The following is a 26,381-nucleotide window of genomic DNA, read 5'->3' as shown; positions in this document are numbered from 1 at the left end:
CCCGTGTCACGCCCCGCCCACCGGGCCCCCGCCCCGTCAGGCCCTCCTCCCGGCGAGGCCCCGCCCCCAGACCCTTCTTCCCGCCCACCAGCCCCAGCTCCCCGCGAGGCCCCGCCCACCAGGGTCCCCAGGCCCTAGCGGATCCCGCACGTGGCCGCCCGGCCCACAGACCTGGGAGGGTGCCAAAACAACTCAGGAATAAGAGGCCTGTTTTTTAAAATTTGTTTATTTTAAAACATGAAACCCAAGCTGAATAGAAACCACAGAAATTACATTGACGAGAGTTTTAGTATTTGCCAAGAAAAATAAAACCCCCAGCGAAATAAAAATCAACCCCCAAACCCAGTTTTACCAAAAAAAAAAAAAAAAAGAAGCTAAAAAAAAAAACCACACACACACCCAGAAACACAGCGACAGCACATACAGCCATGGCCCTATGGAAGTTTGGAGAACGCCAAGCGGTTCAGGCCTCGATCCCCGCTCAGGATGCTAAATCGATCTTGGGTGGTGGGGGCGGGGACCTTGGAGGGGGAGTCTTAACAAAATAACTCGGAGAGATATATGTAACAAATATAAAGTGGTGTGGCACATAACCATTATGGTTTAAAAAAAAAAAAAAAATCCCGCACAAGAGGCCCCGGTCCCTGCTCGTCCCCCTTTTGGGACCGCCACCCATGCACCCGCTCCCCGGCTGGGCAGGGGTCCTGGGACGGGGAGGGATTGGCGCTTGGACTGGGATTGCATAGTGAGATGGGGTGAACGTGGAGGGGACATCCGATCAGGCCAGGGTACCTCGGGACCGGAAACGTGCGCCTGCCGGCGGAGCCCCATCAGGGAGGGACCGGCCTGGAAGCCCGCCTGCCCGCGGAGCCCCCAGGGCCCTCGCCTTCTCATCCGCGCGGTCGGGGACCACCGCCGGAGAAGCTGCAGGGCCTGCTGAGGGGGCGAGGACCGCAGGTGCGGGATGTGGAGGCCCCGGGCCCGGACTGGTTAGAAGGGCCTGAAAACTTAAGAGCAAGAAAAAAACCAAGGGCGGGAGGCTCCCCCCACCCGCTGCAGGACCGAGGCTTGGTTTTGCTGCCCTTTCGACGTCCGCGTTTCCTTTACGCACCCTCGGTGACTGGGAGGAGCTGGGCGGGGACGCGGGCGGGCGGGCACGCGCACGGAGCCGCTCCCTCAGGTCCGCCTCAGGCTCTCAAGCTTCTACATTCACATTTCGGCGGCCTCGCGGCCTTTGTGCTTCTGAGCCACGCCCGGGGCAGCACAGCTGGAGCTCCCTCGGCCGAGGCAGAGGCCGGGAAGCCCCGCCTGGGTGGGGGCGCCCAGAGGAAAACTGGGCAGTCGGGCTGTGGCTCTGGCCTGTGAGGGGCCCAGGAGAGGGCGCCGGGAGCCCCTCGGTGAGGTTTGGCCATGCGCCAGGGCTCAGATGCGCGGCTGGGGGCCCGCAGGCACACCTGGGGGCACCTCTGTTTGCCCACTCAATCCCCCCTCTCCCTGGCAGCCTCAGCTGTGGTCAAAGGGCCAGGGGCCGCTGCGTTCTAGCCCTGGGCCCACCCATCCTTTTGGTCCCAGACACCAGCACACAGAAGGGATCCTGGAGAAAGGGGAGGCGGCTTCTCTGCAGGCCACCTTAAGGAAGGGGCGCTACCCTGCCGCCCCAGGAGGAGCCTCCCATAATGTCTGTAAACTGCCGGCGGGCCCGGGCCGTGTCCCCCCCTGGAGGGACGCAGGCCTGCGCCGCACCTGGCCTCTCGGTGGCTGACTGCCTGGGCAGGGCAGGCATCTCCCCGCCTTGACTTGGGGACAGCCGCACCTTCTGCGGTAGGAAAACAGCAAACACTGCGCACGAAGCCAAAAGCACCTTAGGGAAGCCTTGCTCCCACTTCACAGGTAGGAGACCGAGGCCACAGGGGCCTCAGTCCTACAGCCGAAGGGACATTCATTCCTGAGGACACGGTCCCCTGGGGGCAACACCTGCCCAGGGAGGGGTCTCCAGGCCCTCGGACTGCCTCTTGGTCTTGACACCCCCAGCAGCACCCCGAGAAGAAATGCCTTCTCCACCCCGAAACCCAGCTGGCTCTCCGGGGCTTCGTCTCCAGCCTGGACTTGGCCTCAGGCTTGCGGACCGTGGGGTGCCCAGGGCGATCTCTCTCTCGGAGGCTGGAGTGAGGTTAGTGGTTAGTCCAAAGGGGGGCTGCGGGGGCCGAGGGCACCTTCACAGCCCGCTTGGGTGCAGCCCCCAGGCCGGCCTGTCCTGGATGCAAAGGGAACCGGGAAGGGGGTGCCAGCCGGCCCGCAGAACCGCCTGCCCTAGAGATGACAGATGTGGTTAGTGCAAAGAGCAAACCGGGTGGAGCTGCCGAGGCTCCGGGGGGTCGGGGGGTCGGGGGTTTGGCACCAGGAGGGCGGCCGGTACTGGGTGAGCAGCCTGGGCTCGGCAGGCACCTGTCTCCTGCCACCATGGACAGCCGGATGCCACGGGCGGGGGCTGCTGCGGGGAGAGAGCGGTGCCGGGGGGGGGGGAAGCAGAGAAGGGGAGACCCCCTGGGAGGCTTCTGGCAACTGAGGCAGAGGAGCCTGGTGTGGGGGGCGAGAGAAGGAAGGACGACAGATGCTGCAGGTGTGTGAGGGCGCCGCAGGGGTCTCTGCAGGCGGGCGCACACGCCATCGCTCGAGACGCCCGGCACCGAGGGGGCACTGCCGCCTGTGAACGGAGAGGGAGCAGACGGCCCAGCTGGGGAGGGAAGGGGGCGGGCGCAGCCGAGGAGACCCCGGGGCAGCACCAGCACAGCCGGCCCCTGCAGGGCGGAGGCGCGTGGGGGCTGGGGGCCCGAGCATCGCGAGCAGCACCCCCAGGTGTCCAGGCTTGTGACCGAGGAGAGGGTGCGGGCCCAGAGCCCCCGCGTTGCCCTGGGGAGCAGGCCAGGTGTCTGTCTCCACGCCCCTGCAGGAAGGGAGGGCAGGGCCGAGTGGCTGCAGAGGCGCCCACAGCGGGCCCGGCGTACGCAGGGAGGCTCCGGCGGGTGGTCGCAGGTGCAAGCAGGGAGGCTGGCACGGGAAGGAGCGGGGCGATTGGCACATGGGGCGGGTGGAGGCTGGGGGTCTAGTGCCCGCTGCTGCTGGACTCGGGGCGAGGCTGGCTCGTGGCAAGGTACTTGGCTCTCATGCTGGAAGTGTACTGGAGGGAGAGAAGGGGGGGCCAATGGTCAGCGGCACTGGGCAAGGCCTCGCTGGCTGAGCTGGCTGGACGGTGCAGAGGCAGAGTGGACAGAGCCCCGGGGCACGGGGCTCTGGGGGAGCCCGCTGGTCCAGGCCCAGAGGAGGACCAGCACCTCTCCCAGCAAGGGGAGCCCATTGGTCCCCGACCCCCGTCTCGGGCATGGAACTGGAGCACGGAGGCGCCCCCTGCACCCCGCACGCCCAGGACCTGAAGGCCCCGCAGCACGGCCGGGTGGCCGGGAAGAGCGTGTCGGCAAAGGCGGGGCCAGGCTGTGTCCAAGGGCGGGTGGGACAGGTTCCCAAGGACCCAGACCACCAGGGTCAGGGTCACAGGAGCGAGGAGGCTCCACAGCCGCTCTGCCCTGGCCCCCAGGGAAGGACCTGGAGAGCCACAAAGGCCCCCTGGGGCCCAGGTGATGCTGCCACCCACTCAGGTGGGAACCAGACTGTGGGCTCCTGGCGGGTCACAGACCCGGATAGAGGCCGCTGGGGGCGGGGACAGCCCACCCATCCCGGCCACTCTCGTCCAACCCAGCCGCTCTCGTCCAACCCAAAGCGTGAAGGGCTTGCTTGCTACACACACACATATGTGCACGTGTGCTCAGAATGAACACATGTGGAACAGAGGTGTGCTCAGAGCAAGCGGTGTGCAAAGGGCCACACACCCATCGCGGGGACAAAAGCTGAGGCATGTGCCGAGGCCGCCAGCGGGAGGGAGCCGGCCCCGTGGCCAGGCACCCCGTGAGCCCCGAGTGCCCACCGTGCGGGCGTCAGGACGGACCCTGCCCCCGGAAGCCCTCCCAGGACTCCTGGTGGGTGGCCACGGAGGTGAGCTGGACGGAGGAGCGGTGGGCACTGGGAGCCGTGTCGTCATTCCAGGGACATGCAGCAGGGGTTGGGGAGGCGGTGGGGGGCGGCGGCTCAGGCGGGAGTGGCCGCGGCCGTTGGTACACGCGCTTCTGCACGCCTGGGCGCCCCCCGAGGGCCAGGTCTGCTGGCCACACCTGGGACTTCAGCGCTCAGCCTCCCAAACCCAGGCACCCGGTGCCGGCGGGCACACGCTCCCGGGCCCGGGAGGGACGGATGGGCAGCGGCCACCTGCAGCCAGGCCAGGCGTGAAGAGGGGCTCTGAGGGGGGCTCCCTGCCCCTGGAGTGAGGGTGACGGCCCAGGGCCGGGGTCCCTGAGGTCCACACGCCTGTGCTGGCCCTGCGCTGGCCCTGGGGCCTGCTGGAGCGGGCAGCAGTGAGCAGCGGGCGCGAGGAGCAGACGTGTGGGCGGGCAGGCGGCACGGGCGGGGGGCCAGCTGGGTCAGTACCTGTCACTCTGAGGACTCGGCCACCACAGCCTTCAGGCACTGTTCAGGGGCTTAAACTGCCAGCCCGTGTGGCCGCCAGAGTCCAGGGCGGCCAGATAGCGCTAGGAGGGCGCGGGGCAGGAGGAGTGCAGGAGAGAGAGAGAGAGGGCAGCCTCAACGCCAGGCGAGGACCGGCCCGGGGCGGGCCGCGGGTTCAGCCTAGAGCACCGCCGGGGGTGCCGCCGGGAGCCCTCTCAGCCTGGGGCCAGGGCAGGTCCAAGGTCAGCACCGTGCCATGGGGCACAGCGGGGCCGCCGCACTGGTGGGCGTGTGTGTCTGAAGCCAGGTGGCCCTTAGCTTCTCTAGCCTGTTCCTGGAGGCCCGCCGCCCCCAGGAAGCCCTCCAGGACCCCTGGCCCCTGTGAGCTCCTTTCTTTGGCGCCAAACCATCCTATCCCCCTTTTCATGTCTCATTCCCAAGACCAGAAGCAAGCACCAGGCCCAGCTGGAAGAGCCTGGGGGGGCACCTGGGCTGAGTTCAGGAAGCTGAGGAAAGAAACAGCAGGGCTCGGGTAGGCAGAGAGCCCGGGCCTCCTGGAGGAGCTCGTGTGGGCAGGCCAGCAGCCCGCCCAAGGGCCCCAGCTGGGGCTCCACCTGCAGCCCCGTGCTGAAGGCTCAGGGCAGCCTGCGGGGCCCGCACCACCCGGGAAGCCACAGCAGGCACGAAGCGGCGGGGCGGAGCCCGCACCCTGGCCTCGGGCCCCCCGCTCCAGCTTCTGCCTCGAGACTTACTGAAGGCGGCGGGGACTCGCGCCCAATGAGAGGGGTGTTCTCACAGCGAGGGTTCTGGAAATTGGCATTCTGGCTCCTGAGGTGAGAGGAGAGGGCCCTGTGTCAGTGGGTCCACCTGGGAACCAGGCAGACCCCACCCCACAGATGGCCCGCTAGCGAGCGCCTGGGGTCCCAGGAGCCCAGCACACAGAGGGGCTGCGAGCAGGCCCACGGCCGCCCCTGCCCGCCCTGGCCCAGCCAGAGCCTTGCCCACCCGCCCCAGCCCACCATGTGGCCGGGCCCGGGTTCCTTGGCCACAGGATCCCACGTGCTGACCCTCTGTCTGACAATGGTCCCCTGTGGCCTCGACCCAGGGGTGTGGCAGCAGCAAGCACTCTGAGCCCAGGCAGCCCCGGGCGACCCCCGTATGCAGGGCCCCCTTGGCCCCTGCCCCGCGTCTCGCTCAGGCACCCCAGGGCCCCCTCGGCCCCTGCCCCCCATCTCGCTCAGGCACCCCAGGTTCCCCTTGGCCCCCTCCACCCCTGCCCCCACGTCTCGCTCAGGCGTCCCAGGGCAGCGGCCGCCCCGAGCCGCAAGGGGCCAGGCAGCCTGGCCAGCGCCTCTGCGCCCCGCTCGCCCGACTCACATGTACTCCGTGACCGGGGCGTTGCTGACGGTGTGGGCCGCGGCCGGGATGCTGGTCTCGCTCCCGTAGCTGCTGCCGCAGCTGTACAGACTGGGCATGTGGACACGGTAGAGGCTGTCATGTGCCTGCCGCGGCCCTGGGGCGGCCTCCTCCTCCCCGTCCTCGTCGGGACCTCTGCGGGGAGGGACACCGGCGCGGGATCAGGCTTGACGCGGATGCGGGGCCACAGGCCGGCAGCCAGCTCTGAGGCAGACACTCCTGCTTGCAGTCCTGGGTCGGCGGGGCTGTGGGGAAGGCTCCCGGGGACACAGGGACGCTGCCTGCCTGTTAAAAGACGGGGCCGGGGCCGTCCCGGGGGAGCAGAGGGCGGGCAGCCCCAGCCTGCAGGACGGGGCTCAGGCGGGGACCCCCCCCGCTGGCTGCTCACTCGCCTGTCTCCCGGGCTGGGGGCCCCTCTAGGCCAGTCATGAAGTGGGAGTGCCGGCTCAGATCCACCAGCCTTGCAGCGGCTGCAGAACCCCAGGGAGCGTCAAGGGGCAGGGAGGCCTTTGTTCTGCCTCGACTACAGCTCGGGGCATCCTGGAGACGCAGCCCCAGGCGCCGTGTGGTCCGACGGGCCCCGGGCGCCCTCACCTCTTCTGCTGCCACGTGTGTGGGACGCTGCAGACGACGGAGCTGAACATGAGCGCTGTGACGAAGGAGAAGAGGGCCAGGTAGATGAGGCCCTCGACGCCGTCGTAGCAGAAGCCTGTGAGGGCCTGCACGTAGTCCTAGGGCCAGGCGGGGAAGAGAGCGGGAGAGGCACAGCCTGAGATGGAGCGCACAGGCCTGAACCACATCTGAACCAAGGCTGGCAGAGGCCCCGTGACCCGCCCCTCCCCCCTGCCCCTCCCCCAGCCACGTCCCCTCTTCCCACCCCCCTCCTCCCGCCCCACCCCCAACCACTCCCCCTCCTCCCCTAGCTTCTCCTCCTCCTCCCACCCCTCCCCCAGCCCCTCCCCCTCCTCCCACCCCTACCCCCAGCTGCTCCCCCTCCTCCCTTAGCTGCTCCCCTCCTCCCATAGCTGCTCCCCCTCCTCCCGCCCCTCCCCCAGCCACTCCCCCTCCTCCCCCAGCCGCTCTCCCTTCTCCCTTAGCTGCTCCTCCTCCTCCCACCCCTCCCCCAGTCACTCCCTCTCCTCCCCCAGCTGCCCCCTCCTCCTGCCCCTCCCCCAGCTCCCCCTCCTCCCCCAGCTGCTCCTCCTCCTCCCACCCCTCCCCCAGTCATGCTCCCTCCTCCCCCAGCTGCTCCCCCTTCTCCCTACCCCTCCCTCAGCTGCTCCCCCTCCTCCCCCAGCTGCTCCCCCTCCTCCCCCAGCTGCCCCCTCCTCCTGCCCCTCCCCCAGATCCCCCTCCTCCCCCAGCTGCTCCCCCTCCTCCCCCAGCTGCTCCTCCTCCTCCCCCAGCTGCTCCCCCTTCTCCCTACCCCTCCCCTAGCTGCTCCTCCTCCTCCCACCCCTCCCCCAGTCGCTCCCCCTCCTCCCCACCCCTCCCCACACGGGCCCAACAGCAGGTGCGGGCGGCTCTCACCAGGTGCAGGCTGCGGCAGTCCACCAGGGCAGTGAGGTGCTGCAGGTTCACCTCCGTGCCGTTCAGCACCTCCTGGACACGGAGCAGGGGGTCCTGGGGGGTGAGAATCACGAAAGGTGAGCACAGCGCTCAGGAAAGGAGCCAGCCAAGGCCTCCCTCCACCCCTCACCTGCTGGCAAGAATCCCCCCTTGACTGCCCCCCCAGTCTTGGCACAGGCCCTGAGGACCCCGGGCTTTGAGAAAAGCTGACCCCTAGGTCTGTGCCCTGGCCTCGGGAGACGGCTGAAAGCGTGAGGGCAGCGGGGAGCGTGGGGCCCACAGCGCCTGTGCACACACCACGCTGCGGGCCTGCCGTGTAATAGGAGCAGCAGCAAACACGCGCGTCTCCCGACACGGGCCCTAAGACTGTCTTAAGGAAGAGTTTAAGACGACGGAAATCTTCACAGTGTCTTAAAGGACACGACATTGTCCAGCACACTCTGGGCAGTGTGACCCTGGTGTTGTAGTGTGTGTGTGTGTGTGTGAGCTTCACTAAACCTACCCAGGTCCTTGGGGGCGTGAAGGGAAGGAAGGATGGAGAGGAGGACCAGACCCCCCGGGCAGGGCCCCCAGGAGCAGCCTGGGCAGTGACTGCACCCGCCTCCCTCTCAAGGTGGCGAGAGGGAGCTCGCGGGCCCCAGAGCTGGCCCCCAGCCCCTCACCTTGGTGGCAGGATACTCCCACGAGACAGTCTTCAGGAGCTCAGCCACTACGTCCTGCATCTCCACCAGCGCCTTGTGGCTGCCCGACAGCTTCTGCTCCACAGAGAGGCCACTGAGTCCTGCGCAGGTGGGCGGCCCGCCTCCCTCCCCGGGGACCCCACCCCCCTCGCGGGGCGGGCTGGCTCCAGTGCTGGCAGCCCCCGTCAGTCCCAGGGGCGTCCAGCCCGTGGGGCCCCGAGCTCCTGGGGTGGGACGGCTGTGCCCAGCAGTCCGCTCTGTGGGACACCTTTCCTTGGCCCCCAGGATGAGCACGCAGACAGTACAGACCACGGAAGGTACAGCGTCTTTAAAGCAGATACGCAGTCCAGAGGACCCAGAGGGCCACACGGGGACGTGGGGTGACGATGCGCTACGCGGTTTCTCTTCAAATTCCACATTGGCCCAGACAGTTACTCCACCCGGCGGGCACAGGACCCCTCCGCCACGGGACACCCCTGGGCTCCTGCTTTGCCCGGGAGGCATCCGGCTCTGTCGTAAAGAGCAGCCCGGGAGATGCAAGGTGCCCAGGGGCTTGGGGGCATTAAGCAGGCCACCCTGAAAGGCTTGTGTGAGGGCACCAGGGTGAGGGCCCCAAGGGCCTGACGAGGTGGGAGGGGGCCTCGCGGTCTGTGGGCGTCTGGGGGTGGGGGCCAGGGCACCAGGAGCTCTGCAGGGGCGGGCCTGAGCTCTCACCTGCTGGAAGGGGTTGACGGCATGGGGGGAGCAGGCCAGGTAGTACTGCAAGATGTCTGCGGAGAGAGGTGAGGGCGGCTGAGTGGCTCCGGCTGTCCGCATGCACCTGTGTGTGTCTACATGCGCATCTGTTGTACACGCGTGTGTGTGTGTCCACATCTGCGTGTATGCTGAATGTACGTGTGCTTGCTTGTATGTATCTTTACGTGCATGCGTGTGCCTGTGTGCGCATGTCTGAGTGTAGGTGTACCTCTGAACATGCACATGTCTGTACACATGAATGTCACGTGTGCATGTACATGTGCACGTGTCTGTGTCTGCGTGTGAGCATGCAGGTGTGAAGAGGGAATGGTCTCCAGGGAGCCTGGGGCCAGGGCCCAGACCCTTCTACTCTGAGTCGTGTTACTGAAATGGGCACAGTTCTCTCTTGGAGGGCTGCTTCATCCCTCCCCTCTCTGGGGAGCAGCAGACAGGCCACGGCGGGAGGCGGGGGTAAGCAGTCAGAGGTCAGCTGGGCAGGCATCTGCTCATAGGCCAGTTGAGCAGAACAGTTCATAATCCAGAATGTCACCCCAAAAAGGGTGCAGGGGGCCTGCTCATCCCCATTAAAACAGGTGTTGATTGTGTCCAACATTCAAAGATAGGGACTCATGCACAATTCTGATTTTGAAAACCTAGGGAAGCCAAGCCCAGCCAGAATTGAGGAAGAAAATTTGTACCCCAACTGCCTAACCCTGGCCCCCACCCCGCCCTGTGCTGTCTGGCCCCTTCGGGGGGCTTTCTGGGGTCCAGCGCAGGATGGGGGCTGGAGCGAGGCCTAGCACAGCCCAGGGCAGCCTCTCCACACCGCACCTGTGCTCGGCCCCTGAGGTCTGGGCTCCTATGGAGCTTATGTTGGAAAACAGAAGAAAGCGCCCACTTGGCTTGAGCCACCTGTCCAGGGAGTCAGCACGTGGCCTGACCTGATGGCCCGTGGGCAGGAGTGGGCACTCGCAAGCGGCTGGTACACGACCGCAGACTCACCCCCGCTCAGCACCGAGTGCTCCTCCACCATCCGGGTCACGTAGGTGTCGGGATCCACACAGAAGTCACTGGAGCCCTGGGGTGGGGGCAGGCAAGGAGGAGGGGATACCAAGCTGGGCCCCCGAGCCCTCAGCTCCCGGGGGTGGAGCCTGGCCCCCCAGCATCTGCGTGTCGCTCAGGGAGGTGGCGTGGCTCTGCGGGGCCGGGGGGTGGGGACTGACTCGCTGTGCATGTCACACACAGGTCCCCCGTCTCTCTGGATCTCGGTGTCCCGTGGAGGAGAGCAGGAGGTGACTGTGGCGTCCACCCCCCACCCCCACGCTCTGCCAGCAGACGGGCACCCCGTCCCCTCCGTCACCTACCACAGACACGGCCAGCTCCAGGCCCAGGGCTCCCCAGCTGATGATCAGGGCCAGCACCCCCAGCAGGCAGACCCTTGGGGCAGAGAGCGACGGTCGGCACTCTCCAGGCTGGGGTGAGGGCTGTGCCCCACGCCAGGCTGGACCCGAAGACGGGGGAGGGCGGGTCAGGGCTGACTCGGGATGGATGCGACAGGAGCCTCAGCCCCCCGCCCCCAGGGCCCTCAGACTCACCCTACCAGAATCCCCTTGGAGCTGCGGATGAGGCCGACCAGCACCAGGAGGCAGATGGCCACGTCGAGCAGCAGCAGGCCCAGGTAGCCCAGCCACCTGCAGGGACACGGCACGCGTGGGCTGGGCACGGGCCAGTCCCAGGGCAGGGGCAGGGGGTGCTGGGCAGAGCGGAGCAAACAGCCCAGGGCGCAGAAGAGCATCCACAGGCAGCTCTGGGTGCAGAGATTGGCCTCTGACCTTGTAACAGACGTCCCCATGGGGGACTCCTGCCAGTGACCACCAGTGGCCCCAGCCCCTCCCCCAAGACCTCAGGCACTGGGAGCTGGAAGCCAACTGGCCTGGAGAGAGGAATGGGGACCAGCGGGGGCAGGCAGGAGAGGGGAATGCACCTGTACCAGTCGTAGAGATCCACCTGCTCGGCCAGTGCCTCCAGCGACACAGCTGGGTTCCTCCAGAAAGGGATGGCCGCCGTGTAGCCCAGCAGCGTCTGCAGCAGGCCCTGTAGCCGCTGGACCGCCCGCAGGGGCTCCGGCCGGGCGGCCAGCTGCCGCTCCAGGTTCTGCAGGCTGGGCTCCGCCGTGCGGTTCAGGGCAGCTGCCGTGTCCCACACCTGCTCCAGGTTGGGGGAGGCAGTGAGCTGGGACAAGGACGGCTCCCGCACACGCCCACGTCTCGCTCTCACACACATGCACACACACGGGTGTAGGAGCAGGAAGAGGCCCCCCCTACCCATGCGGCCACTCACGCGGTCCTGGACCCCTGCCACCGTACGATTGGCGTGACGGAGTGAGTAGGTGGCCCGATGGATGCCGTCACTGGTCTCCCCGTTGCCATAGAACCCCACGGCGATACCGGCGCTGGGACAGGACGGGGCCGCGTGAGGGCGCGAGCCTGGGGTCCCCCCACGGGACTCGACCTGCCCCGCCCCTTGCAGTCTGACCCCGCCCCGCCCCGCCCCCACCGCCCCTGCCAGCCGGGCCAAGCCCACAGCAGCCCAGTGGCCACGCCCACAGCAGCCCGGTGGCCCCGCCCCGCGCGCTCACCTGCAAACCAGCGTGGCGATGATGACGCACCAGGCCGTGCAGCAGCAGTCCGCGTCTAGGTGCTCCTCGCTCTTGCGCCGCCGGCAGCACAGCCAGAAGGAGTAGAAGAGCAGGAAGAGGAGGTCCAGGGCGAGGCAGGCCAGCGCGGCGGCCCCCAGCAGCAGCAGCGCCTGAGGGCGGTGGGGAAGCGGTGTTGGAGGAGGGGCTCCCAGGCCGACTCTGCACCCAACCCCAGGAGCGGCCAACCCCACTGGTGCCCCCGGCCCAGGGGCCACGGGTCCCCAGCACCGGAGTCATGTGCCTGTGCTCACCCAGATCTGGGACCCCAGACTCAACGTCCTAGACATCTGGGCACCGTCCAAGCCCCACGTGGAGGGGCCGGGTGGGCAAGGTCTCTCCTAACCCCTCCCAGGCCTTCACTGGACACCCCTTGGCTGCCCTTGCTGCAGAGAAAACCAGCCCTCAGGGGTACCTGGAAACGCCTTCCTCACATCTTAACTCAGCGATGTGGCCGCGAGCCTGGGCAGCCATTGTGGGGTGGAATGCCCCAGGCCTACCCACCCCTGCAGGGCCCCCTTGGGACCAGCTCAGCCACAGAGGCACTAGGACTGCTGGATCACAGCCCTGGCGGCCAGCGACTGTCTCCCGGGAGATGGTTACCAGGCAGCAGATGGAGGCTGGCACTCCCTGCCCTCCCAGGAGCCAGCTGGCCCCAAAGGCCTCCTGCCCGGCCCAGCACCCCAGCCATAGTCCCTGCCGGCTGCTGCGCTGTTTGGAGGCCTCTGTCCTCCCTACGAAGTACAGGATGGGGCAACTTCTTGGGAGAGGCCAGGGCACCAGTGAGGGTGCAGCGTGGGTGGGTGGGCCTGACAGGACCTGACCACCCTGCTCAGTGGCTGGGCGGGGCAGGGAGCAGCCCCTGTGTGCTGGCTCTAGAGGGGCCGCCACTCCTCACGGTCCCAGGGCGCTCCCGTTAGAGGGACTCTGAGGCCAGGCGGGGAGGGGTGTTCAAGGTCACACGGGGACACCAGCCAGGCCACAGCAGGGAGCCTCTGGTGTCAATCAAGGGCCTGCCAGAGGGACAGTCACGGGGTGAGTGCTCACCTTAAGGCGCCCAGCATCGGCTGCAGCCCCCACCCCGCCCAACACTGCCACAGCAGACAGGATGCTTGGAAAAGCAGTCTCATGGTGGGCTCTGCCTGCGCGTGCACACGGTGGACCCCGGGCACAGGGCCGCGGATCCTGCAGGCCCCCTCCTCACGGGTCAGAGGGGTCACTGCCTCCATCCTACCAGCAGGCTCCTCCCCTAAACCCTCAACCAGAACCCACCGGCGGTGACCTCCCGACCCCACGCCCTGCCGGCCCCGGCGACCAGCCCCAGGTCAGCCCTGTGTTGGCAGCAGCCACCCCCCCCCACAGCAGGAGGCCACCCTCTGGTCCCCAGCGGTCCTCAGGCCAGCTTTCTGCTCCAGCCGACCTTGTTCCCCCCCCTCTCCTGCCTGACCTCTCCAATAAGCGCATCTACACACGTCCTCTTGAGGAAATCCTTCCGGGGGTGAGGAAGCCAGGGACCAGGGGCACAGGGCAAGGGGCACCCAAGCTGGGGCCCGGAGGCCGCCCAGCCTGGCAGCGGGCAAGGCCAGTGCCTACAGAGTTGTCAGGACCCATCACAGAGCTCGCAGGACTTGCGCACAGCTCAGGCGGCGCCAGGACCACCCACTCCCGTCCGTCCTGTGAGAATCGGAGGCGAGATGAGCGTGACTGGCCAAGCAAGACCCCAGCACCGGGGGCGAGGCTACGGTGAGGGGGCACCGTTCCTCTGGGAAACGTGGTAGGTGCCAGGCTGGTGGAGGAAGCAGGTGGTGAGGCCTGTAGGGTGTGAGCTGGGGGCTGTGGGAAACCGAGAAGGCAGGCCCAGCGGGAGCAGCAGCAGGTCTGCGCGGGCACAGCCCAGTCCAGCGGGTCAGGGAAGTGCGCTCCGGGCATAGGGCGCCGCGCCAGGCCCAGGCACTTGGGAGGCGCTCCGGGATCTCCTACGGCTTTGATTTTTTTGTTGTTGTTGTTACTGGTTTTCTTTCTTTCCTTTTTTGGTTTTCCTTTTTAAACCACGAACCTTACTACCTTTATAATTACAACACAAACCCAGAAACGTGTTAGTAGCTCTTTTCAGTCAGGCGTGGGAGGCGCCTGGCCCGCACCCAGCTCCACCGCGTGAGTCCCGGCGCGCCTCCCTCCCGCAGGCCTGCTTCCCTTCCTGGAGACCGACGTGCCCGCACCCTCCCCGGCCACCACGTGACCGCGGGAGCTGGGCGGTGTGCGGTGGAGCTGCGGTGCCCCAGGAGCAGAGGTCGAGGGGAGGGCTGCCCTGGGTGTCGCCACCAGGAGGCCGAGGACCGCCTGCTGCTGGACAGGGGTGGGGTTGGGGGGGCTCCTACCCAGCCCCGCGGGTGGCCGAGCTCGAGGGGCCCCGAGTGCTGGGGTCAAACGCTGCTCCGCCTGGCGCCAGGAGCTGACCTAGTCTGGGCGCCCATGTATAGAACAGAGCCAGGGCCGCACCGAGGAGGGCGTGAGCTCACAGGTGTAAAGGCTGAGAGCAGCGCCTCCACTGGGGAGCCCCTGGGGTACTGCTCCCGCGCCAGCTCTGCCTGGGGCGGGGGCCAGTCCCCGCTGCTGGAGGGGCGTCCAGGCCGCTCACAGACAAGGTGAGCGTGTGCATGCCCACACCCACACGCATGGTTGCGCCCGTACATGGCCACACAGGTGCACATGTGCCCTCGCACACAGTCACCTGCACGTGAAGATGTCGTCCTGAGCCCCAGCAGCAGCGGGCGCAGCAGCCCACGGCTGGAAGCTCTGTGGTGGTGGACAGGCCTCGGACACCTGTCACGGGCACAGCCACCCGCTGCGGGCCCTGGAAGCCCCAGCCCTGGGGGAGCAGCCGCCTCCTGCCCGCCCCCAGCCCCAACTCACGGAGCGGAGCCCACCTCCAGCTCCGGGAAGGCCCGGTCAAGGGCTTTGAGGGTAAGCGCGTGTCCTGCGGCTCAGAGAGGGACACCTGGGGAGGAGAGTGACTTCCAGAGGCTTCCCTGGGGACGGCAGAGACCCCGGGGGCCACAGTCTCCCCCTTAGCCCAACACAAGGAAGCCGGCCCCTGCCCTCCTGTCTATCTGTCCAGCGCCAGAAGGCCCTTCCTGGATGAGGGCACTGCACCACTTCTGCGCTGGGCCTGTCTGTCCACACCCCCTGCTCCCCGGTGGGTGCTGGAAAGGCCTTGCTAAGCTCAGCAACTTGGCTGGGGCGTTACCCACCCTGGGCCTGAGGCCCGGCCTACAGTGAACACTCAGAAACATGAGGCTCCTGCCCCCCACAAGCTCGGACAGGAGAGTTTCCCCTCGGACAGGGCTCACCTTAAACCATGACCCCGCCCTGGGCTGCTGGTGGGGGCCCCCCGCACGGCCCCAGCAGGTAGGCTGTGGGGGTCTAAGCCAGGACAGCCCCCCTCGGTCCCCACAAGGAGGTGACAGAACCCTCCAGTTGACATGGGGTGGGGCTGGCCCTCGGGGCTCAGGACCCCAGCCCACTGATGCAAACAAGCCGGGCCCAAGTGGGTGCGAGGGCCAGGGCAGGGCAGGGGCACCTGGCCCTGGGAAGCGGCCTCCTCTGGCCCAGGGGCCCAGCTTGCCCTCTGCCCTCATCCTGAGGCCAGGTTCCCAGAGAACAGCCTTCCACTGGCATTCCCGCGGGTGCCTCGCCTCCCCTCCAAACCATGCTGCGGCCCCTCTGCATGGGAAACGTTTGATCAGCATCTGGGCTCTGACCAAATGGAATTTTCCGTCTGTGATGGAAGTGACGTCAGCACGCGGCCAGGCGCTGGGGCTCCTGGCCTGACCGCGGGCCACACTGCTGGCGTCAGCACCTGGAGTATCGCAAGCTCGCTGCGAGGCCTCGGCTGGACACACGTGCACCCGCCCCTCTGGCTGCCGTTTCTCAGCCCTGGACTGCCCGGCCCTTCCCAAGGCCCTGCACCCCTGCCATGGGGCGTGCCCACCAAGAAGGCCCTGTGCCCACACGTCCCGTGGGCCCACAAGCCCCCACCCGCTCTGGAGACGCCCGACGAGCTGGTGCTTGGGGTCTGAACTCACTCCGTCCAGGGCGGGCCAGGCCCATGTCTGAGGCCTACTGGGCGAACCAATGAGGCCTATGCCTCCAACAGGTCCTCCCAGCCCAGCAAGGGGACCAGGGCCGGGGCCCCAGGGAGTGGTGGGCTCCCTGTGCGGGTGGGTGGTCCCTGCAGGGTGTGGGGAGCCCCCGGCTGGGCCTGTGAGGGGAGGGCCACGCCGTGCCACCAGACGTCAGTAACAAGCCCACAGCACGGCGCTCAGCTCCACTGCAGACGGGAGAGCACGAGGCTGTGGCCTGTCCCCTCCCCACCCGCCGCCCGCCCGCTCCTTCAGCACAGCCTGGACACGGGCGGTCAGCACATGGCCCGGGCAACTCACAGCGCCGGCCCAGCTGCACCGAGGTGCGCCCGGCCAGCAGGCGGGGAGGGCCACGCGCGACCCTGGGGCAGCCCTTCCGTGTGCCACCGCACAAGACTGGTCCAGCTGGGTGTCCTGGCAGCACGTGGCCTGGAGGCCTGTGAGGGGGAGTGCCCCACGCAGTGAGCATGGCTGAACCACGGACAAACTGCCTGAGGAACGCCCGGCCCTCCCACCATACAGCCGCCGTGCCACCCGGCAGCTGACCCTGAGAGCTGGCCGGCCTGCTCAGCCCCTCTGCAGGCCGCCACGGCCCGCGGCCAGGCTGGGAGCCCCTCCCGGGCGATCTGATGGGAAGTGGGGGCCTGCGGCGCCCTGCCTGCAGCCCCAGGGGCTGCGTCCCCATCACCCTGCTGTCCTAGCTCGTGGCCCCTTGGCCCGCCTCCTTGGGGTGACGGTGAGCACCCCGGCGCAGGTACAGCAGGGGAGACTTGGGGCCAGCAGTCCAGGGGAGACCGGGCGGGCTCTGGACCTCCTCCAGGTCACATGGCTAGTGGGCGGGGCAGGATCCCAGCCCAGGGGTATGACCGCAGCCTGAGGCCTCACCGCTGCTGGGTCAGGGGCTCTCCCAGGGCCGGAGTCCCCGAGAAGGCCACAGTCAGCCGGCCTGCCCCCTCGCTGCACGGCCCTGTCCCGCCCCATGCCAACGCTCTCTGGGAGGTAGCCTGGCCAGGTGGTAAAGGGCAAGGCTCCCAAGAGGAGGCAAGTCCAAATTCCACCAGGGCCCCGCGAGCTCACATGTCCATGCGCCGGCCACACCTGCCTCCCTGGGGCACACGGGGCCCTCAGCCCAGAGCCGGCCCCCAGACCGGGGAACACTAGCGCACACAGTGCACACACAGCACCGGGCCTGGCCTGGCACTGGGGGCATGGGGCCCCCAGACACAGCTTCTGCTGGGCTGGCAGGCATCTGCCCGGATCTCCGCGGTGCAGGAAAGGCAGAGGTTGTGGGAGCCAGAGCAGGGGAGGGGCACAGAAGCTTCAGGGGGTGTCCCCTCAACCGCCGTCGCGGGGGCGGCGGGTGCCAGCAGGGCACGGTGAGGCGTGAGCACTCGCAGGGAGGGGCAGTGCGTGAGGGGCAGCCAAGGCCCAAGCTGCAAACCTGCGCTCAGGGCGGCCCCCCAGCAGCTGCCACCAGGCAGAGGGGTCAGGCTGAGCCTGATACCGACGGCAGAGCAAGGGCGCTGTGGGACGAGGTCGGGGCATGCGGGTGGAGTGGGGGGGGGGGGCACGGGCCCCTCCAGCGCCTCCAGAGTCGTCCTCCCCGCCCTGGGGCTGCCAAAGGCCCTTCTCCAGAGTAAGAGGCCAGGCAGGGGCGTCCAGGAGGCTGGCTGGTCCCCACAACGAGGCGCCATCTGGGAACCCATCGAAGTCCTGGCTGGAGCCCTGGCCTGGGGAGGAAGGGGAAGGGGTCTCCCGCTGGGAAGGCCTCACACCACCTGGCACTAACCACTGCCCCAGGGTCTGGGCCTGAGCACCCAGCTGTATCCATGGCCTTGTGGGTCCCCAGACCCCCTGGGGCAGAGGTGGCCCATCCTCCAGGCCAGGGGCCTGGGGCCAGAAAGGACCCCCAGGGCCCCCTGCACTGACCTAACAGAGGCAGGGCTGGAGCCGGCCCGGGGTTCCTGGGGAAAGTTCTGGAAAGGGCCCCCCTCACCTCCTGGGCCAGGCTGGGTGGGAGCTGAGCTGCCTGAGCGGCAACCCCACCCCCAGCACACTCGCTGCGGCTCCCACACGCCGGCCAGAAATTAAAAACAGATTTTCCACCAGGCCAGGCTTCGGTTTCACGAATTCCAGGATGGTGAGCTCGTGGCCGTGCTGTGAGCGAGAGAGGGGCCCGGCTTTCGGCCCGAGCCCCCCGACCTGGGGCCGAGGTCCAGGCTGCCAGCGGCACCTCCCTCCTCACCGCACAGCCGGCAACCGGGGACGGCGAGAAGGAGGTCCGGCGGGGCGGGGCTTGGGCTGAAGCCGCGGAGAGACGCCCAGCCCAGGACCCCTCCGCGCCCCCGAGGCCTGGGGCCACGTGCAGGGAGGCCGAGGCCCCGCCCCCGCCCCGCCCGCTCGCGGAGGCGACGCCGAAGAACCTGGCGGCGCTGCTGCCCTCTAAGACGCCAGCGCGTCTATTTCGGTCCCGGCGCCCTAACGCGTCTCCCGGCGTGACACCCAGAGACTCCGCGCTCTCCGCCAGCCGGCTTGCGGGAGCCGGCCTCAGACGCGGCCAGGACCTGCCGGACGGACGGGCGCACCCTCGGGGCCGGAGCGGAGCCCCGCCAGGGGGACGCGGCCCCTGGGCGCACCGCCCCCCGGGGCGCCCCCTGGTGGGCAGGACCCAGGCCAGGGCGCCCGAGGCCAGAGCAGGGGAGCCCGAGGGTGGCACCGCGCCTGGCATTTAGAGGCAGACGGAAGGGGTCACGCGGGCTTTGGGAGGCCTGGCCTCATCTCACGCCCTCGGCCAACACGGCACATGCCCAGCCACGAGGGGGCCTGTGGACAAAACCGAGCCCCGTGGGGCATCTGCTCTCCGGAGCCCACCGGCCCCAGAAAGGGGACCCAGAAGGGGCTGGGGCACACGAGTGGGCACGCAGAACCCAGGCCTCGAGTGGGGCGGGTGCGGGGGGAGGGTCACGGGGGAGTCACGAGGGCCCCGCCCAGCCCATCCGCTCCTCCAGGACCGGCCCAGGGGGTCACTCCACCCTCCCCTCTCCCCGTTCCGAGGGCACACCTCACGCCCGGCGCTTGTCTGGCTCTGGGCAAGGACCAGAGAGGCCTTGTGGGCAGCTGGCAGCAGACACAGGCCCCGTCCTGCCTCGGACTCTGGGCTGGAGGCCTGGGGGCCCGCTGCAGCCTTTGCAGCTGTGGCAGGAGGGACACCTGCTTCCTCGGCAGACGTCCGCGTGCCTGGGCTCTCGGGAGCCCTGCTGGGCAGGCTGAAGACTCAGTTCTGGGGGGGCGGGTGCCATCCCCGTCTGCAGCAGGGACCCCGGGGCAGGCCAGGGAGCCTCGGCTTGGGGGCGTCCTCCAGCAGTGAGGGGCACCCCGCGCTGGGCACTGGAGCCTGGTGTGCGTCACCCGAGCCCCGCTGTACTGAGCAGGAGCCCCACTGTGTCTGTCTGTCCTCAGCCCCAATGCCGGGGGAGGCCCCCGAGGGCCACGGGTGCGTCCCCGCCCAGCCAGGGCTTGCGGCAGGCTCCCCGCGAACCTGGGAGACAGCATGGGCGCAGCTGGGCGCTCCCGGGGCCCCGCTGTTCCCACCCCCGCCCTCGGTCACGTGCCCCCAATTCCTCAGGGGCCACATGGGGTGCTTTCCACATCTGTCATCCAGTCCCTGGGCTGCAGATTCGGTTCCTCTTCCCCAGCCAAGGGCTTAGCAGAGCTGCCGTGGCCAGTGGGGGTCTGGTCCCAACTGCCCCTGAGCCCTCCTGAACTGGCGCCGGCTGGGGGACCCAGGGAGCCCCCGACCAGCCTCGGACCCACACACGGGGCTGTGTCCCCAGGCAGGGGACTGCCGGCCTGGTGCCGGAGGCTGCCTGTGTTTCCCTGCCTCTGATGCCGGCTGGCCAGCGGCCTCGGTTTCGCTTCTGCAGGGGGAATGGGGTCCACCCCCAGGGAGGCCATGTGGCTTCCCAGAAACGTGCTTACAACACACAGCCTGAGCCTCTCAGAGCCACGGACACCTGGCCAGAGCCTGACCCAGTGCCCCTGGTCAGAGCCAAGACGGCTTCCCGCCCGCCCTCCACATCCCTGAGGCCAAGCAGCACAGTGCTGGGGACAGAACCAGGAGCCCCGAAAGGCCCCAAGATGGGGCCCGGCAGTGCAGACCCTAACCCTGACCTACGCGACACCAGGCCTCTCAGCAGGCGCAGATCTGGGCAGAGGCAGCCACCCCTCCCAGCACCATGATCCTGGCCAAGAGGCACACAGCCAGAGTCGGTTTCACCCGGCAGGGGCTTCCCGGACCCCCCAAATGCATGGGCCCTGCACCCCCAAAGCCCAGCGCACAGATGCTGTCCACACAGGGGGGACTCAGCTTCCACACCACTCCTTGGCGCTGTTCCTTTGGGGATGTTTCTGGCACTTGCAGCCTCAGAATCCTGACCTGAGAGGTGCGTGGCATTCTGGGCAAGCTAAGAACCCAGGACCAAGGACATGGTCCCCAGACTCGATGTGTAAAAGCTGGTGACAACTCCTAGTTTCAGGCGGCACCCTCCCCGGGTTTAAGGCAGGGACAGACTCCAGCTGCAGGGACTTCTTCCCTGTCTCCACACTTTTTCCTACTCTCCAAATATTCCATGAAGGTGTCTTGCTTTCATAAACTAGAAGAGAGGCGAGAGGAGCAAATTTTCCTTCTGAATGTGGGGACGATGCGGAGAGGGCCAGCCTCGCCCGCAGGCACACGCTGACCCCGCCTGAGTCAGGAATGAAGCCAAGGTGCTGCGGTCTCTGCGAGGAGACCACCAGCCCCAGTGGGGCCCCCAAGTGGCCCTCCAGGCTGGGCTCACCACCCCCCACCACCCCGGGCACAGAGCACTCCCTGCTCAGAGGCAGCACGTTCAGACCCGAGGACTCCCTTGTTCTGGGCTGAGGCCCAGGCTTCTCTCTGCTTTGGGGCCTTTGAGTGTGGCATTCCCACTGCCTAGAACACGCCTCGCCAAGCTCTCAACCACCTCGGGCTTATCTTCAGGGTCTCAACAGGAACACCCAGGCACTCAGGGCTTTAATAGGTAAACGGGCCCCACACGCTGGGCTGGCCTGGAAGGTGAGCTGGTGTGCCCACTGCATACCACGCTCCAGGTGAGTCCTCACCCTCTGGGCATTCCAGGAGAGGAAGCGCCTCCTACAGGAAGCCTTCCCTGACTGCCGGGCTTCCCTAGCCCTGACCTGATCACAGCGCTACCACACCAGGTTGCACGGTTCTCCAGCTCCCAGGCTTGAGCCTCTCCTGAACTGGCAGAGGCAGTGAGCAAGAATGAGAGGGACAGAGGGCAGAGAGCGGGTTTGAACTCTACCTCGGGACACAGCGGCTGTGGGAGGCTTGGGAAGGAGGGGTTGGGAAGGGCTGGTAGGAGTTAAGGGGGCAGTTCCCCCCAAGTGGAGCCCAGAAAGAAAGAAGAAAGTGAAGTCGCTTAGTCGTGTCTGACTCTGTGACCCCATGGACTGTATGTAGCCCACCAGGCTCCTCCATCCATGGGATTCTCCAGGCAAGAGTACTGGAGTGGTGTGCCATTTCCTTCTCCAGGAGATCTTCCTGACCCAGGGACTGAACCGGGTCTCCCGCATTGTAGGCAGACGCTTTACCGTCTGAGCCACCAAGGGGAGCCCAGAGAGGTGGTTAAACCCACCCAAGTGGGCCCACCTTCACACAGGTGGGAAGTTGCAGAGCTGGGGTCCAGGCCTGGTGCCCCCAGCCAGGCACCCCCAGTCCAGTCTGCAGAGAAGGAAGGCTCTGAGACCACCACCCCCGCCCCCGCCTGCAGCTCTGACGTCACTGTGGACGACAGTATTGGCCTCAGGCCACTCCAGGTCACGGGCTATGCAACCACCAGGCCTCCTCCCTCCTCTGGGTGCAGTCCTCCCCCTGCAGCACACCATCAGCTGCCCCGGGGTTTGGGGAGTCCTGGCACCCTGGCAATAGTCCAGCCCCCGGGAGTCAGACCAGCAGCCAGGCAGGCGGCGGGGGGTGGGGTGGAGCGGCACAGAGCAGACCCCGGAAGCCCTTCCGCCCCCTCCTGGCGCCTGCCAGCCCACCCGTCCCAACAGTCCCCAAAGAACCCACCCTCCTGCAGTCTGTCCACTCAGCAAACATCAGGAGCCCCCAAGAGACAGATGGCAAGTAAGGGAGTCCCTCCTCGCCAGGATGGGAGCCTTGGGAACATGGGAGCCCAAGACCCTCAGTCCCCAAAGTAACTGCAAGATTTTAGGGTGCAAAATCCGATCCATGGTCTTACAAAGGCTCTGAGCCCCCAGCATAGGGCCAGTCAGGGCTCTGAGAGCCCCCGTAATGGCTCTCATCAGCTTTTCATCCCTCAGTACATCCCCTGCAGGGTCAGCCATGGGGGACTCAGGAAGCACCCCCCCCCGCCCCCCAAGGCTGATTCTGACTCCTCCAGGGGCAGGAGCAAGAGGCCTGAGGCAGAATTCTGGTTTACCGCCCACTCACCACTCACCACTCACAAGAGCTGACTCATCAGAAAAGACCCTGATGCTGGGAAAGGCTGAGGGCAGGGGGAGAAGGGGGCGGCAGAGGACGAGATGGCTGGATGGCATCACCAACTCACTGGATGTGAGTGTGAGCAAGCTCCGCGAGATGGGGAAGGACGGGGAAGCCTGGCGTGCTGCAGTCCATGGGGTCGCAAAGAGTCAGACACGACTGAGCGACTGGACAACCCGCTCACCGTGTGATTCTGGGCCAGTCTCCTCTTTAAGCCTCAGTTTGCTAATCTGCACAATGGAAACAGTTATGCTCATCTCCCAGGCTTGTATGCGAAAAGGTTAGCAATAGCCCCAGTGAGGACCCCCAAACAGGGTTTGGCCCCTGGGGTTTCCAGTGTGTTTCACCGGGCTCCGAGCAGTGGATGGCTGGCAGAGGCAACAGCAAAGCACAAAGGCTGGTCTCCCCAGGCCCCACCACCCCCCTGCTCCTGCCTCAGGCCCCACCTTCCCCCTGGATGGCCTCAGAAGCAGAGGCCCCCTCCCCGCACAGCGAGGAGACGATTCCAGGCCCCTGTAGCCCAGGTGGGCGCCAGGCACAGACGGGCCCCCAGGCTGAGCGGGGCGCCCCAAGTCAGGAGGATAAGGGGTTCCCCGTCCGCCATGGGACGAGGGCAGCTGTCCCTGCACAGCTAGGAGTGCTCCACCGGCGGAGGCAGGGGGAGGCCCCAGGCGGCGGCCCACGCCAGACCATCGCCTGCCTGCCCAGGAGGGGAGCTCCGTGGGCGGCTCAGCCAGCAGAGCGGAAGCGTGAGGCCCTCACATCCATCCCAACCCTGCAAAGGAGGCGCTCCTGCCCGGATCTCAGGACGGCACGGGAGGGCAGGGGCAGGGCGCACGCCCAGGCCCAGCTCGCTCCACAGCCCCGAGCAGGCGGTGGAGGTGGCGGGGGATGGAGACAGGCTGGTTTCCACGCCGTGAATTATTCAGTGGTTAATTCTGCTCCTCGCAGAGGAGGCGGGAGAGAGAGTGAGTCAGAGCCCTCCCACAGCGGGGCAGGAACAGCGCTCTCAGAGGAGGCCGGGGCACTAGCTGCGGTCCTCTCAGGGGCAAAGGGCCCTGCAGGGGACCGGGCTCAGTGGAGGGGGGTGGGGTGGGGGGGTGGCCACCACGTGGACGCCTCCACTGGCCAGAGACATCCGCCCCTCACTCACTTCCCGCTGCAGGTCCAGGCAACTCGGGGGGCAGCTCCTAGGAGGGGTGGTGTCCAGGTCAGCCCGGGTGGGCAGCACGTGCAGGCAGCAGCCCACGGGCCAGCGGGAAAGCTGTGTGGGTCACAGACACCCCCGGTGCCCCTGGAGCTTCAGGACTGACAAACGGCAGAGAACTTCCTAAAGTAAGGTACACGGTCCTGCTCGGTGGAAGCAGAGCCCCGGGGACACGTGTGGCAGAGCCACCCCAGGGGAAGCTCCGGGGGTGCGTGGAGGAGTGGTGTCACCCCCACCCTGGTCAGCCCCCTAGGACTGGGCTGCTACAACATGGGCGTCCAGTTTTATAAGAATCCTGCTGCCTTGGGCATGCCTAGGCCGATCCCTCGCCCCCTTTCTAATCTGCTTAGAAACAGATCAGCAGGGCTGGGGAACCAAGCTCCAGGTAAGCGTTGTGTTTGGGGCGGCAGGCTCCCTGCAGAGCTGGGGTGTTTCCGGTTCTCCTCTGGGCAAGGGAGGCCCTGAGGACAGAGCTCTGAACTGGGGTCACACTGTCCACGGATGCTGGACTCCCGGGCCGTCTTGCGAGCAAAGCCGTTCCCCGCCCCCACTCACCCTAGGGCTCTGCATTCATCACCAAAGAGGAACTCAGACATGATCCGGGTGACCAGGCACCCCAGCCACTGGGGCTGTGGAATCCGGATCCCCAGGCAGGAAGGAAGTGTCCACAGCCTGGTGCCCTGGCCCGCACTCAGTGGCAGTGGGGCTTGGCATGACCCCAGACCTAGGGCTCCACTGGTAGAGCCTGGTTCCTCGGGGAGAGGGCTGCAAAGGGTCCGTGCCCACCCCCACCCCACAGCTCTGCCCAGACTCAGCCGTTCCCAGCCTCCCAGACTGAGGCCCATCTTTTGTCCCTGTGGCCAGGCCTCCCTCCGACCCCCCTCAGGGCTACAGGCAGTCGGATCTCCGGGCAGGCACTGTGTGTACACTCCACAGCTTGCTCCAGGCAGGGGGTCATTAGCAGCCAGGGGGGACTGGCATCCACGCAGACCACTCACCCACCGACATCTTGGCAGTGAGTGGCATTTCCCGGCTGGGGCTGAGGGGGCCAGGAATCCCCTCCTGGCTGCACCAGTGCTCTCAGGCATGGACACGGTCTCCAAGCCCTGGGTCCTCTGGGTCGGGGGCTCTGCGGGGCAACACCCACCGACTGCCCCTGCTCAGGGGCCTGGGCAGACACTGACAGCTGGCGGAGGGGTCTCCATGGAGGGGAGGGAGGCGGCTCCTCCTACCCCAGCAAGGAGGGAGGGTCTTAGCGACTCCAGAAGAGAAGGCTAGAATCGACAGGAGGGCTGTGGACCCTCCATGCGGGCTTGGTGGGGGGGGTCCCCTTAGATTCTCCAGCAGGGGAGCCCCATGACCAGGAGGAGACTCTCCGGAAGAACGGGTGCTGTGCCCAACAAGGAGGTGGGGGCCATAATCCTGAATGCGAGGTCGGGGGGAGCCTTTAGACCCTAAAGGAGGAGGGGACCATGACCCTCGGGGGGAGGGGGCTCAGGGTCCGCGGAGGAGGAAGGGGCCGTGACCGCCGGTAGGTGACAGGAAGCCTTTAGACCTTGCAGAAAGCGGGGGCCGTGACCCTGGGAAGGGGGATCGTGACCCGCGGGGAGGGGGGCCGGGACCCTCGGAACGGAGGGGCCGTGACCCGGGACCGGACCTGCGACCCAGGGAGCCCGCGTCACCTGCTGGTAGTCGGTGTCCTCGGGCCGGAACTGGCTGCTGGTGGCCTCCCAGTGCAGGTCGAAGTGGGGCAGCCGGTGCAGGAGGCTCACCCACCAGGGCGCCGCGTAGCTGACCCCGGCCATGGCGGGCCGGCCGCGGGGGCGCGCGGCCGTCGCGGGACTCCCTGGCTGGCCTGGGGAACGGCGATCAGGGGCCCGCCGACCCCGGCCTGGCCGCCCGCATCGCCCGCGCGCTCCTGGGCCCGGCCCGGCCCGGCTCGGCCCGGCTCGGCTGCGCTCGGCTCCGCTCGGCCGCCCGCGCCCGCCGCCTCTTTGTTCGCCGCCGCGGCCGCCGCCGCCGCCGCCTCCGCGCGCCCCCGCCCACCGCCCGCCCGGGCCCGCCCCCGCGCCTCTATTGGCCCATCGCCCGCCGGCCACGCCTCCCGCTCGCCCAGCGGCGCGCCCCGCCCCGCCCCGCCCCCGAGCCTCCATTGGCCGTCTGGGAGAGGCCCCGCCCACTCAGGCCTCCCTCCCCACCGGCCGCGGGGCCCCGGGCGGGGAAGGCGCTCTGGACACGCAATCCCAGCCGCTGTCCCTCCGTCTGTCGCACGTGGAGCGGCGCCTCGCCCGGGCGCGCGCCCGTTGGTGGGACCAATGCACGTTCACACGCCGACTGCGACGCCGGGCAGGGGGCCCAGGGGCCTGTCTTCGTGGTTTGGTGACCTGCAGCCGTGTGATCTTGGGCAAGTCACTTAACCTGTCTGTCCATCATGGTCTGTAAATAGGGAATACGATAACTCTAAAAGGTTCAGAGCATCAGAGTGATCAGTGATCGGACTGGATCAGTGATCCAGTCGGAGTAAGTGGCCACGTGAGGGGAGCGGGTAAATTCAGTCCCTACTGGGCCTGCCTTTGGGGACAGTTGGGTCTTTTGTCAAGACCTAGAAGAAAGGCGATGCTCTGTCCTGGTATCCTTGAGCCTGGAAATTCAGGCAGCTGCCAGGGAGGGCTGAGCATGGACTTTGAAGCCACACACGCGGCCACACTTCCCAGAGGACGTCGTCCTGCCTGTTACTGAGACAGGGACCCCCTAACAGATGGGGAGGCTGGAAGGGCAGCAGTGCCAGGCCCGGCACACCCCTGTCTGTGTCCCCCGGGGCAACAGGTGCTTCCTC

The 26,381-nt window shown here is 67.5% G+C and overlaps 1 protein-coding gene across 2 annotated transcripts; it reads right to left on the bottom strand.

Moving 5' to 3' along the window:
• Window positions 1–208: 208 nt before the first annotated feature.
• On the bottom strand, window positions 209–25,557 carry TTYH3 (tweety family member 3). 2 transcript variants are annotated; one of them, XM_043455344.1, is made up of 15 exons: window positions 25,228–25,557; window positions 11,593–11,762; window positions 11,295–11,406; window positions 10,939–11,159; window positions 10,550–10,645; window positions 10,319–10,391; window positions 9,957–10,032; window positions 8,934–8,989; window positions 8,202–8,294; window positions 7,501–7,593; window positions 6,565–6,701; window positions 5,932–6,105; window positions 5,307–5,382; window positions 4,537–4,637; window positions 209–3,178 (listed from the first exon to the last, which is right to left on the bottom strand). In XM_043455344.1, the coding sequence occupies exons 1-14, from the start codon at window positions 25,348–25,350 to the stop codon at window positions 4,569–4,571; spliced, it is 1,569 nt and encodes a 522-aa protein (XP_043311279.1). In that variant the 5' UTR covers window positions 25,351–25,557; the 3' UTR covers window positions 209–3,178; window positions 4,537–4,568. The 2 variants fall into 2 exon arrangements, with proteins under 2 accessions (XP_043311279.1, XP_043311278.1); XM_043455343.1 differs by lacking the exon at window positions 4,537–4,637 and having other exon boundaries at window positions 25,228–25,555.
• Window positions 25,558–26,381: the final 824 nt, after the last annotated feature.

This window comes from Cervus canadensis, chromosome 32 (genome assembly GCF_019320065.1).
Source record: "Cervus canadensis isolate Bull #8, Minnesota chromosome 32, ASM1932006v1, whole genome shotgun sequence".
Classification (NCBI taxonomy): domain Eukaryota; kingdom Metazoa; phylum Chordata; class Mammalia; order Artiodactyla; family Cervidae; genus Cervus; species Cervus canadensis.
This window is presented reverse-complemented; position numbering and strand designations above follow the sequence as displayed.